Source organism: Thamnophis sirtalis, unplaced genomic scaffold (genome assembly GCF_051295495.1).
Source record: "Thamnophis sirtalis isolate CommonGarterSnake01/CBP01778 unplaced genomic scaffold, rThaSir2_p1.2 scaffold_11, whole genome shotgun sequence".
NCBI classification, from domain to species: domain Eukaryota; kingdom Metazoa; phylum Chordata; class Lepidosauria; order Squamata; family Natricidae; genus Thamnophis; species Thamnophis sirtalis.
Genome location: NW_028261391.1, coordinates 42,608,269 through 42,622,286, shown reverse-complemented (window position 1 = coordinate 42,622,286; position 14,018 = coordinate 42,608,269). Strand labels below are relative to the sequence as shown.

The 14,018-nt window shown below is 40.5% G+C and overlaps 1 protein-coding gene across 1 annotated transcript in view; it reads left to right on the top strand.

Moving 5' to 3' along the window:
• Positions 1–11,344: 11,344 nt before the first annotated feature.
• The window catches only part of HS6ST1 (heparan sulfate 6-O-sulfotransferase 1), a 182,552-nt gene continuing 179,878 nt past the window's right edge, over positions 11,345–14,018 (top strand). The window contains exon 1 of the mRNA XM_014056204.2: positions 11,345–12,372. Coding sequence (XP_013911679.2) covers positions 11,855–12,372 — 518 coding nt within the window. The 5' untranslated portion in view covers positions 11,345–11,854. The remainder of the gene's footprint in view (positions 12,373–14,018) is intronic.

The window sequence follows — 14,018 nt, the reverse complement described above, 5'->3', positions numbered from 1 at the left end:
AAGAGCTGTTCTAGTTGTTGCTCAAGAGCTGGACATTGTGTGTGTAATACGCATTACAGTACTACATATCCATTTACAGTACTCTCTGTTCCTTTTATCCTCTCTCATTCACTTTCAGCACTATTAGCAGAAAGAAAAGAATTGCTGGGAAACACTCGGCAACTGCACCGTTCCAAGGCCACCAAGTGCTGTGCAAAGTGGTTATTAATTTATGGGAAGAATGGGAAGAAAAGGCTACAGATTGGACCACCATGGGTATGAAGAGGCACTTGCACTTTTACACGGGCAGCAGGCAATTAACTGTTTTGTGTTATTTCTACTTGTCTGCAGTAAAGACCCTGCTGAACAGCGTCTGTGAGACTTCTGTTGAGTCGTAACCTAGAAATGGGAATGGCCGTATAAACTCAAGCTCTGCATTTATTTTTGGGTCCTGGTCAGGATCACCGGTTCCTGCTAAAATTACCTGCCAGAGAGCAATGACCTGTAGGGCAAGGTTGAGACTTTCCCTTTCCTCCAACTCAGAACATTTTAAACTTTGGCCTTTCTTTTTAAATTGTAACATTTGACCTAGGGACCATTATGCTCCAATGAGAATTTTCCTTTAATGCTTTTGCTTCTGCTTTTAACATTTTTGCTTTTGTTTACAATCCAGTTCATAGTATCCATGATCTTTTTGGGCTTTGGAAAAGCATGCTGGGGAACCAAACATTTCTAGTAATAGCCCCCCAAAATGATACCTGTTTTTTATTTCATTTATATTTTATTACAATTACTGTATATACTCAAGTATAAGCCTAGTTTTTCAGCCCACTTTTTGAGCTGAAAAAAGCCGCCTCGGCTTATACTCGAGTCAGTGAAAAATTTGCCCGAAATGGAGGAGAAAAAGGGGTAGGGCCATGCCGCTGGGTGACGCTCGTGAATGGCCCAGCGCCCCTGAGTTTCCCCTCCCTCTGTGTCAGTTTGCCACACAGCGTGCACCACACCATCCCCCCTCCTCACGTTCTAATGTAATGCAGGGCTATCTTACGATTCCCCTTCCTCCCCCTCCTGCCGCTCTGCAACGATGTCCCACCTCCTCCTTGTTATGGCAAGCAGCCACATAGCGATGTCCCACCTCCTCTGGTACAGTGATCCAATGATAGGAATCACTGTGCCGTGTGTCATAGGAGGCGGGACATCATCATCACAGCGGGACATCAGCATCATGAGGTGAGTGAAGTATTTCATTGAATACACCGGTATTGTGTGATAATAATTTGTTATGCAGAGCAAATTTTTACAATGGCTACTGTATATTTAATGGGCACAGGCAGGCTGTATATGTTATTCAATGGGCAATGGCATTATTGGTATCTATTTTTATTTTTGAAATTTATCGGTAGCTGCTGCATTTCCCACCCTAGGCTTATACTCGAGTCAATAACTTTTCCAGTTTTTTGTGGTAAAATTAGGTGCCTCGGCTTATATTCGGGTCGGCCTATACTCGAGTATATACGGTAAATGGAACTAATCAAGGCAGTCTTTCTTAAACTATCTTCCCTGAACTATGTTCTCTAACTTGAAGATGTCAAAACTTCCTTCAGCATATCTTAAAATTGTGAGGCCAATACCAAGTATAAAAATAGGCTCAATTTAATGAATTTTATACTTCAGATTTGGATTAAATATGCCAAGAAGTGCAGACTCATATATCTTATTAAGATTTATAATAAGTGTGCAGTGTAAATGGATTCTCCTTACCAAAGCCAAAAGACTGATGCTGAACCATTGGAAAGATGAATGTATAGCACAATTTAGGCTGTGGATTCATTTGCCACTTGAGAGTAGGATGCCTACAAATCAGGGGTGGGTTCCTGCCAGATCTAACCTCTTCCATAGAAGAGGTTTCACAAATCTACAGTGCCGTTTAGAACCAGTTCCAGCTCCCTGCCCCCTGGCCCGTCTTCACATCATCAAGATGAAGAGTGAGAGGAGGAATTCTAGGAGTCCACAAGTCTTAAAGCTGTCCAGTTTGAACAACATTGGGGTTTTTTTCCTAAAGGGTTAGGGGTGCAAGGGTCTTGTAACTTGACAGCTTTAAGACTTGCACACTTCAGTGCAGAGTTCCTGAGCCAACATGACTGTAGGAGGAATTCTGGAGTTGAAGTCCACAAGTCTTAAAGCTGTCAAGTTTGAACACCCCTGGGGTTTTTTTCTAAAGGGTTAGGGGTGCAAGGGTCTTGTAACTTGACAGCTTTAAGACTTGCGTGCTTCAAATGCCAGAGTTTCTTAGCCAACAATTTGGTTGCTAAGCAAGAGCGTTGTTAAGTGAGTTTCACCACATTTTACAAGTTGGCCATGCCCACCCAATCACATGACCGGCAAGCCACTCCCACCTGGTCACATGGCCAGCAAACCAGTCCCACAAAACACGCCATACCTACAGAAGAGGTTCTAAAAAATTTGAAACCCACCACTGCTATAGATGTAGAGTTCGTATGGACAAATAAGATAAAACATGGGACTCATTTATAGAAAATACAGTAGGTTAAAATATGTTGTATAAATGTATTAGAAATATAAATGTGCTTGGATAATGCATTAAATAACTATATATAGACTTGTAGCTATTTACAGCTAAAATGATACTTTATACCTTTTTATTTTTTGTTGCATTTTTTCCACTCTTAAAAGCACACTATTGTGGTTTTTAATTTTCTTTGACAATGCATACATTTTTATCTTTGTTTTTTTTTTCATTTCTGTCATTTTTTAAAAAGCAATAAAATTAAGGTGACCAGACGTCCCAATTTCAGCGGGACAGTCACGCTTTCTAACAATTTGTCCCGTGTCCCGGGGTGTTTTAAAAAAGTCCCGATTTTTCTGGCTTCATGTTGAAAGCCCAGTGGATTTGCTTAAGAAATCCTAACTGAGGCAAGACAAAAGACACCCTGTCTAATCCCTCTCTCTGTCTCAGTACTTTCATTGAAGATATTAAAACTTTAAAGCAAAAAAACGGATCCCCCCCGCCCCTTTTACCTCATTTTATAAGAAAAAATGACCAAGTACCATAGAGCTCCAGGAAATACTTGGCTAGAGAGGTAGTGAGTGTTCCTTCCTGGATTTTCTGGAGGGGAGGGCCACGGAGGTTGGAGGTCGGCACGTGTGGGAAAAATGGTGGCAAAGTTTCTTTGAAAAATATTTCCCTGACTAATTTCACCATTTTAAGTTGCTCAGTTCTTTGTATTAACATCTACATCATTCTGGATTGACTTGGAGTACTCACTTGTGCCTGCTGGTAAGTGAGCTGGGTTTTTTCTTTTAATTTTTTAATGCATTTTAAAATAATATTTTATTTATTGTGTATAGGATTTTTTAAATAGTTTTATTCTGTGTGGATTCTTTTTTTAAATTGTCTTAGACTATTTAAAAAAAGATTCTATCCAAAATGCAAAATACCAGCTGCAGTTATTCACTTAAGAACTGTGGCAAGAAAGGTGGCATAGTGACCAAAGTTACAATGGCATTGAAAAAAGTGACTGATGACCATTTTCACACTTAGCGACCATTGCAGCATCCTCACGCGATCAAAATTTTGATGTTCGGCAACAGATTTGTATTTATGATGGTTTCAGTGTCCTGGAGTCATATAATCACCTTTTGACAAACTCAAATGGGGAAACCAGATTCACTTATGTTACTAACTTATCAGCTGCAGTTATTCACTTAAGAACTGTGGCAAGAAAGGTGGTATAATGGGCTTAGTGACCAAAGTTACAATGGCATTGAAAAAAGTGACTGATGACTATTTTTCACACTTAGCGACCATTGCAGCATCCTCATGGTCACATGATCAAAATTTTGATGTTTGGCAACAGTTACAATTTATATTTGTAAATTGTAGTTATGTTGAAATAAAAAAAATTACAATACTATTTTTGAGTTGTATGAAAATTTTTGTTGCTCCGTATAACATTTTTAATCAAGCTCCCCCACCCCCGGTCAAAGGTGTCCCTCTTTACCAATCTGAAAATCTGGTCACCTTAAATAAAACACTAAATAAAAATATAATAAGTGTATAAAATGTAGGGACAAAGAAAGAATACTACATATTTTCAGTGTTTCTTTTATAAAATGAACTGTCATACCCTGTACCACATTTATATATAGTTTGGTGCCACAGTTTTGAAAAATGTAACAAATCCTGCTCTAAGAACTATATTTGCCACTTTCAGAACTCTACTATTGTACAGTTTTGTTCTAGAAGGATAAATATGCTGTGAGGCTTCTCAGAAACGTTGCCCTCATAGCCATATAGTCTGTCCTTACAGCTGTTCCAAGCCCAAATAAAATAACATCTCCAGAAGATTTATTGCCTTTTCTTTGCACTGGCCATAACTTTTCTTTGCTGATTATTGTCAACAGAATAGCATGTATTTTGACAACAACTTTTCAAATCAAACCAAAAGCTTTGAGCATTTAACATACTGTTGCCTTCTATAGCTTCAGATGAATCAAATCAATGTGTAGAGTGATTCAGAAGGTAAATGTATTAAACAGTATTTGTCAACAAATTTAATAATAATAATAACCATGAGTGGTTAGGAATTTGAGAGACTAAGAAGGGGATTCAAATATTATTCATTTTTTCCAGCCACACACTTAATATCCTCCAGCTATGGGTTTCATCCAGATTAAGTTTAAGTTCACATGTGGCTCAGCTTCTTGCTAATAACTACAAAGCTTTCATCTTGAATGATTTGCAGCACTTAGATGTTTTCTAGTAATTTATCCTTACTTTATTGGATAGCTTAGATGAATGGCTTCCAAGATGAAGTGTGTGAAGCCTCATGCCCCAGAGTCCAAGTTCAACACAATTACCATCTTCAACTGTTCATCTCCTATGTTCCAGACACACAATATTTTTCCACTTTATCCTTTTAATACCAATACTACCATTACATAAGTCCAAATGCGTTCTCTGCTGTAATAGAAGAAATACTGTAGTAGCCAAACATCTTCCCACAATGGAAGAAATAATAGTTTAACATTTTACACCTTACTATATTGAGAAACTGTTGAGAAGATGTAACTGGCTGATATATAAATAATAACAGATACATCTCAAACCAGCTAAAGGAAACAAACCAGAAGACAAAGCAGTATATGTACTATAGAATATCTTAGGAAGATAGAATTAGACCAAGAGATGGGCCAGAAGAATTCAGGTAGATGAAGAGCTGCGATTGTTTATTTGTCCAAAATATCCTTTTAGATATTTAATGGACTGGCACCCCTTTGGATCATATCAAATTCTCATTAAAAGGAAGTGGAAGAATGTAGGAATGCTGAAGGGCCAGGAAGAAATTCTTCTCCTATTTATTTCTACCCAATTTTATTTTTTCCACAACACAACCAATTTTCTGTCAAAAAAGCTTTTTTTTACTTTTGGGGTATCACTTGGAAAAAATCTCATGTAAACATTAGCCATCTATTCTAATCTTTGCCCATTCCTGCAGTTTATAACATACTCAAGTCTTCCAGCATTATTTTTTCTTAGAACTTTAGGACAACATTAAATACCTCATTAAAGAACAAACTGTTTCAAATGAGGGTTAAAACAATGAAAAGTGTATCTTTTCAATGCATAGCCGTAGACCTTAAACTGCCCTCAATATAATGATCAGATATTAACATTTAATATAATCCTGTTTAACAGCTACTTAGTATCAAAGCATTGCTTCAGACTAGTTACTCAGGTAATCTTGCTGAAATAACACAGTTATCTAGTTTTAACACTAGAACATATCAAGGATGATATTCTTGTAAAGAAGGTTACAGTGATGATATTCTTGTAAAGAAGGTTCAAAGAAGGTTATGGTTTTTTATATTTATTACAAGGTAAATACTAAGTCCAATGTTAGTAGATGAAATGCCTTAGGATAGAATAACATGTAATACAGATTGAAAACCTAGATCAAGAAACTGGTCTAGGAAATGTGAAGTCAAAAAAAATGAGCAAAAACTACTGATATCAAATGATCCCTGACTACTGTTGGAAAAGACTTTGGGGTGCCATTTAACCTTTGAAGAGGATAAACTAAACTTCTGTTTAAGTAGATGGAGTGGGCCGATTTATATGGAACTTTTGTAGAATTGTCTTTATGTCCATGTGATCCTTATACTGAACACTAAAGACATTGATAGTGTATAACTAATATAAGATCCAGAAAATATATATGAAAGTAGATGTCACTAATATGATAAACGTGGGAATTCTCCAGAGATTTTCCTAGCATTCTGTATTTTCCATGTGGGCCGTCTCTCCTTTTTTTCCCAATGCAACATTATTTTGCATTTGATGTCATTGGATTACTGATGCAATTTTGTTCATTCACTTTGGGAGTATGGTATATTTACTGTATCACTGATTTAATACTAGATGTCACAGATCCTTCTACAGCGGACTGCAGTAGAATTCAATTGTGCTAGTTGTCAGGAAACAAACTTCATTACATAGAATCAAAAATTTGAGATGGGCAGCAATATAAATGATTATTAATATATAATCAATTAATCAATAAATAAGCAGTTAATTAGCTAGAGTAATGCATTTTCCCTTACACTGCAAAAATCCTTAATGTAGTAATACAAGACTTACAACAAATTGTATTGACACATTTTTATTCCACATAACGAACCAGTTTTTGTTGGTTCCTCCATCCTTTTGATTAGTCATCAATATACTGCAAATAAACCACTTTCATATTGGTTTCATGTTTCTTATTTATTGTTAACTCATTTTATAGTAAATACCCTTTCTTACAATTAACGCTCAATGGGTTGTTCTGCCAGTTATGTACTTTTACAACCAAAGGCAAAACATCAATACCACAAGCTCCTTTGTGGCTCTTTATAGTCTCACATTTATTTCAACTGCTTACATAAAATAGTGCATAAATGCCAGCACTTCCCAAATCAACTTCCAAACTTAAATAAAGCTTCATTTCTCCACTGTTTCTTCTTTCATTATGAAGATAGAATTGCTCTCAAATATGGTACACAAAGTGGGGATAAAACCAACTGTGTTTATTTAAGAAAATGACATTAAATATGACATTCTTTGTGTGATTATTTGGGTACTGTGAAAGATTTATGTTTGCTGATTTGAGAAGGGATGAGTTGCCTAATTCACCATGCCTATACACAAGGACCTTTCCTGGGCCAAGAGTGTCACTTGTAGATGTGGAATTACAACAAATCAATGCAGTGTGTAGCAGCTGCCAAAAAAGCCAACACAGTTCTAGGCTGCATAAACAGAGGGATAGAATCAATATCATGTGAAGTGTTAATGCCACTTTATAATGCCTTGGTAAGGCTACACTTGGAATACTGCATTCAGTTTTGGTCGCCACGATGTAGAAAAGATGTGGAGCCTCTAGAAAGAGTGCAGAGAGGAGCAACAAAGATGATTAGGGGACTGGAGACTAAAACATATGAAGAATGGTTACAGGAACTGGGTATGTCTAGTTTAATGAAAAGAAGGACTAGGGGAGACATGATAACAGTCTTCCAATATTTCAGGGGTTGCCACAAAGAAGAGGGTGTCAAACTATTTTCCAAGGCACCTGAGTGTAGAACAAGAAGCAATGGGTAGAAACTAATCAAGGAGAGAAGAAACTTAGAACTGAGGAGAAATTTCCTGACAGTTAAGAACAATTAATCAGTGGAACAGCTTGCCTCCAGAAGTTGTGAATGCCCCAACACTCGAAGTCTTTAAGAAGATGTTGGATAGTCATTTGTCTGAAACGGTATAGGGTTTCCTGCCTAAGCAGGGGTTGGACTAGAAGACCTCCAAGGTCCCTTCCAACTCTGCTATTGTATTGTATTATTGTATTGTAATGTCAGTTTCATTAAATTAACTTCATTTAAAATGATTCTATCTCATTTTACTAGCATTGTGTTCTCCCATCATATTAAACACCACAGTCCAGCAACAGTTTACAGAGGTTTGGGGACGTGTACCCAAGGCTTGGAGTGGGGTGGGGGATACATATAACCCTGGAGTCTCAGGTCATACAATCATGCTTTATATTTAATGATTAGGAAAGTTGAATAGGAAACCTACCAGTTGCCTAGGTACGAATAGAAAGGATTTATTTTCGACATCGTTATTGTATTTTCTTTCAAGCCATTATATAAACAGAAAGCAATTTTTAGCCAGAGAAAGGTGGCAGAGGTGGTTGCTCCTGGTTTGGCCTGGATGGGGTCAACCAGTAGTGGTGGCGGCGGGAGGCTCCGCCCACCTGCACACGAGCAAACCAGTAGTAAAAAAAATGAAAACCCAATACTGGGTGGAGGGGAGAGGGAAGAAAGAGGAAGCTTTGGTAGATAGATAGGTAGGTAATTTTTTATTAGAGTTTTTGACTGACATGTAAACTCTGACTCTCTTTTCTGCCGGATTGTTACATTGAACTTTTATCCCTATTTTTGTCAAGGAGACTCTAATATAGGAGACTGTGGGGAGTTCATAAATGAGAGTGAGGCATGACGTTTCCCCCTTCCCCTGCCTGTATCTGATATGCATTTGCCAGAATGTGTTGTAATCAAGTCTTTTTATATGATAGAATGCTACAGATGATGCCATCTATAAAACCATGATAGGAAAATAGCATTAGAAACAATTGGCTCTCTCCAGTATTAGTAATAGGCATAAAAATGGTTTGGCCTCCATGGCTCTTTTCCTCTTATAACATTCCTAAACCTTCTGCCTGAGAATTCCCAGCATCCCTAGCCAAGATGGCCTTCTCTGGGAAGGATGACAAATGCCATTTATTCTGTATGACAGTTTGGAGGGCTTTCCACTGGCATTACAGGATGCAAAACTATTGGGGAATCTCATCCATTTTTCCAGGACTGCAAACTACAGTAATTCCAAATTTAGCAGCAGCCCTCTTGTAGAGGGAAGCTTTTTTTTAAAAAAAAAAAATAGGGATGTTGTTGAAATTCCCAAACAGGCTTTTCTTCTCCAAACTATAACAGCAATAATACAAAAGTCTATTTTTATACAAAGTGGTCTACAAACTTGTGCACTGACATTCACCTGCATGTAAGATACACTGACTCCAATGATGTGTAGCATATTAAGAAAAGTACCATACATTCCACTCAATTCCTGGTGAAAAATATGGCAATTTCATTATTTATATTCTGAGGTACATTCTTTAGATCAGGGACTTCATGCTTCTTGGGGGGAGGGGGCATAGAATAACTACATTTGGAGTTGTGCTTTCTTGCATTTTCCACCATAGCTATCGATTGTGAAAATTGATAATATATTTTGAGTTCATCCCTCCCTCTCTTTCTAGTGTACTATAATTTTCATTGCCAAGTTCATCACATTCAACTTTCAGAATAATCTTGCACCAATATAATTTCCTTTTGATGATGTTGGATGATTAGATTTGCCTGCCAGCAATTTTAGTTTTTCTCATACTTTATTTTACTATGAGATTCTAGTTGTTCCACATTTTTATTTATTTGTTTATTAAAGTTAAATGGCTGCTTGTCTTGCAAAACATACCTCTGGGTGCATTCCCTATTCATTTTTCATTCTCATAATCCTGCCTTTGTGACATCAGAAGAGCAACTCTTTGTGACATCACAATGAAGAGATTACTGTGATTGATGGGATGAGGCAGAGACCTGGGAGACAAAGGGGGAGGAAAATTGTTTCTCATCACATTCTTTTTCTGCTTTTACTTTCCTTAAAGACAATGCCTAAAGCAATGAAAATATTTATTCTTTAACTAAGCTGAAGGCAGTATTACAAGATCTTTTTTAGTGATAAAGGCCAAAAGTGGCCCTACTATTAGTTGGAATGAGGAAGTTGTCTAAGGTGATAATGGCTGAAAAGGCAGCAAGCCATTGAAGAGAAAGATGGATACCCTAGTAGCCTTATTTATGCCCTCTAAGGAAAAGTCTGATGCTCTAAAAGAAAATCCTGAATACTCAATACTCAATACAGGGTAATTTACAGCTTTTGCACACGGTTTGAAAAAGATTTCCCTTTTCATCTCACACAAAATAATTTTGGACTAGGCATTCTAGTATGAATCTTCAAACAATTCACTGGTGGGCTTCAAAGATTTTTACTACCAGTTCTTTGGGTGTGGCTTTGGGGGCGTGGCAGGGGATGGATACTGCAAAATCCCCATTCCCACCCCATTTTCAAAATTTCCGCTACTGGTTCTCCAGAACCTGTCAGACCTGGCTGAATATCACCTCTGAAACAATTCAATAGGGGTCAGATTCAGCAATCAACTGCATCTATATTACAAAGTAAATTCAATTATTGTGATGGGATTCTGTCCAAAGGGTAATTGAGCTCTGAATTTTCCCATTTGATCACTCATTTTGATGAGATCTGCACAAGACCATTTGTTAAGTATGTGAAAGATCTCTGGATCGAATCATGCCATTCATAAACAAAGAAATAAAAAAGCTGATTATAATTATTAGAGGAAAGTGACTTTGTGGATCATTCCCAAACAGCCTTCAAAAGAAAAATCTTTTCACAATCCTTAACAGTATTAAAACATCCTTGGTTACTTGTCTTGTTCAAGATAACATTCTTACTTGTAAAGTAAAACTGAATATCTAAATGTTGCTTTTTCTATTTTTAGGAACTAAAAGTTTTGTATTACATTATTGTAGCATCGGATTGTCAACCAATTCCAGGGTTTGTAATAAAGAATGGTATATAAATTTTCGGATGAAGATGATTGCGATAACTGACTTTCGGATCAGTTTTGATTCATCGCTCAGTTTAACGCCAGGGGAAAGTAGCACCTGTTGAAGAATCGTGCAATTGTTCCAAAGCTCTTGAGGAGGTGGATAACCAGAGAAGATAATACTGTAGAACCTGGATCCCCGGGTGGGTCTTCCTTTAATTAGAAAAGCGAGCAAAATAGATTTCGAGACTGAAGAACAGGCGGTCCTTCCTTTCTCCTGGATCCGAAGCGGAGGGGGCGAAGAAGAGAGTGGGAGATCTGACCGCCAGTTCTGAAATCCATGGATATCATTGCTCTTGAACGTGAAGATCGATAACTGCGCTTCCCCATTGGTAGGCTTCGGTTATGTAAAGGAGGAAGTGGAGAAGTCCCCAAAACATCGCAGCTACCGAAGCAGCAGCAGCAGCAGCAGCAGCGCGCGCACACCCAAAATTTCTACGGGCGGGCGCTTGCAACTTCGGAGCCTCCAGAACTGCTGTCTTTGCGGCGTGCCTGTATTTGCTGCTGCTGCTGCCGCCGCCGCCGCCGCGACTGCTCTCCCTTCTCCAGTGCGCGCTTGGAGCAGCTCGAGAAGTGAGTGGAGGCGGCGCTGTGCATGCTGGGCTCAGATCATGGTGGGGCTTGGCAATAGGAAACCAGGCAGGAAGGACTGGAAGTAGCGTGCGGCGGCGAGCGAGCCAACCAGCCAGCGCTAGACCGAGGGCTTGCGGATCGTGTGAGCCGATCGCCTGGCTAGATCGGAGCTGGAGTGAAAGGGGAAGCAAAGTCCCGTAGGCAGAGGCGGGACGGGGCTGCGAGGGAGGCGGAACCGGGGGAGGGGGTCATTGGGAACCGCGCTGTACGCCGCCCCCCTCCTTCGTCTTCGCCTCCCCTTCTGCCGATCTGACTGAAGGAGAAGGGGGGGAAAGGAGAGGGGAAGGGAATCCCCGCTTCTTGCAAAGGGAGGCGCCGATTTGGTTGTCGGTACTGGTGCTCGAAGCAAAGCCGAAACAAGAGGAGCGTATTTGGGCGCCGCCAACACCTCCAGGAACAGCCGCCGCCGCCGCCGCCGCTGCCTCCCCATTGCCGGGAGATGGTGGCATATGAAGCGCGCTGGAAGGACCATGGTTGAAAGGAACAGCAAGTTCCTGCTGATCGTGGCGGGGTCGGTGTGCTTCATGCTCATCCTGTACCAATATGTGGGGCCGGGGCTGAGTCTGGGCTCGCCGAGCGGCCGCTCGTACCAGGATGAGCTGGACCTCTTCCCCACTCCGGACCCGCACTACGTCAAGAAGTACTACTTCCCCGTGCGGGAGTTGGAGCGCCAGCTGGCCTTCGACATGAAGGGGGACGACGTGATCGTCTTCCTGCACATCCAGAAGACGGGCGGCACCACCTTCGGCCGCCACCTGGTGCAAAACGTGCGCCTCGAGGTCCCCTGCGACTGCCGGCCCGGGCAGAAGAAATGCACCTGCTACCGGCCCAACCGCCGGGAGACCTGGCTCTTCTCGCGCTTCTCCACGGGCTGGAGCTGCGGGCTGCACGCCGACTGGACCGAGCTCACCAACTGCGTGCCCGGCGTCTTGGACAAGCGAGAGAGCGCCGCGGTCAAACCTCCCAGGTGAGACGGGAGGGGGAGGCTCCTTCGCACAGTGGTCTCTTTTTCCCCCCTCCACCTTCATCTATTATTTATAGTTCTCCCCACCTCTATGTTTCCTCACTACAACCTTGTTAGGTAGGCTGGAGGAGGCAGTAAAGCTCAAGGTCAGCCAGTGAGCTTCAGCTTCTCTAAGCCTGGGTGTTATGTATGGATGCCCGGAGTTCTCTTTGCTAATCTGACACTCTAACCACTACCTGTACTTCACAAATCACCCAGTGCTAGGAGCTTATTGTTGAATATCTCCAAGCTTGGCAGTTTCCATAGCTGACTTACGCCAACTACTTTGCTCAGCAGGCTGATGGCTGACGGAAAGATACCGTTCTCCATGGGCCAGCTGGCCCCTGACTCTTCAGCCAAATTTGATTCACATTTACTGCACTGTTGTGACTCACTCTCACTGCTGGCTGCTTTTGTCATCAAGCTCAGAATCAATTGTTGAACTGTTTTGCTACTTACCTAGCTCCCCTTTCCATCCATTCTCTCTCTCCTTCCCTCTCTCTCCTTTTCCCTCTGTTTTCAGTATGCAACTTAGTCCTGAGACTTTGTGTTCTGTGCAGTTGGTGCCCCTTTTTTCTCTTCTTGGCCATTTGTGTGTGTGAGAGACACATATTAGGCAGGCCCCTCATTCCTCTTCATGTGCTTGTGGAGGGAGGGAGGGAGGGAGAGAGCGCGAGAGATTGCACCTATGGAATTTTCTGTGTCTCATGCAGCTGCTAAGCCTTTGAAAGGAATGAAGGCAGAAAGAATTATATCAATCCCATATACGTGGCCTGCCTGTCTCTATATTGTGCTCATTGATCCCATAGCCGTCTTTCTTTTCCACTACCTTCTGCTGGAACTCTCCTTTCCTGCTTTATACACTCTAGAACTGGTTTCCCTCATATACTTTGTAGGATTTCCCTGAGATTTTAACTCCTTTTCATTCAGAGCGTTAGTGTGTACCTCTTCAATCTTCCTGTGGCAGAGAGGGCTCCTGAGAATGTGTGGAATGTATGTCCATTACAGTCAGTCTCCATTCACCCAGAATAAGGGGCAGAAGTTCAGGGTCCCATTTAAGAGCTTTCAGAGAAATGGGTGTCTGGAGGTGTTTTTTTTACTTCAGATGTGAAATGCTATCCCTTGTCTACCTCATTTCACACATTTTAACACATTCCCTTCATTTGATTTGGAGTTTCATGCATATGTACGTGAATCTTATTTCTCTAAACCTGGGCCTTTGTCAACAATAAATCTTTCCATTGTTAACCATTGGCAGTGTTAACACTTCTCATTGTCAGAGCTATCCTTATTTTTCTGCATTATAGTGCATATGGAAGAAACACTAAGATTCCTTTATATATTTTATAGACTTTTGTTTTACTTATTTTTTGTAACATTGGCTGCTGTCTTTGTACATGTTTGCTGATTGTAATAGCCCTTTTCTATTATTATCCACTCCTGTAGAGTTAATGAATGCCATGCCTAATTCACAGAAATGCATAGAAATCTTGTTTGTACATAGTTATTTTATACCTGTGCTTTTTAGCAAGTAACTTTTCTCTTAGGTTGTCCTGTTGATTGTTCGTGCATTTACCCTACTTGCCTGCTGAATTTTCCCCATGTCTCTA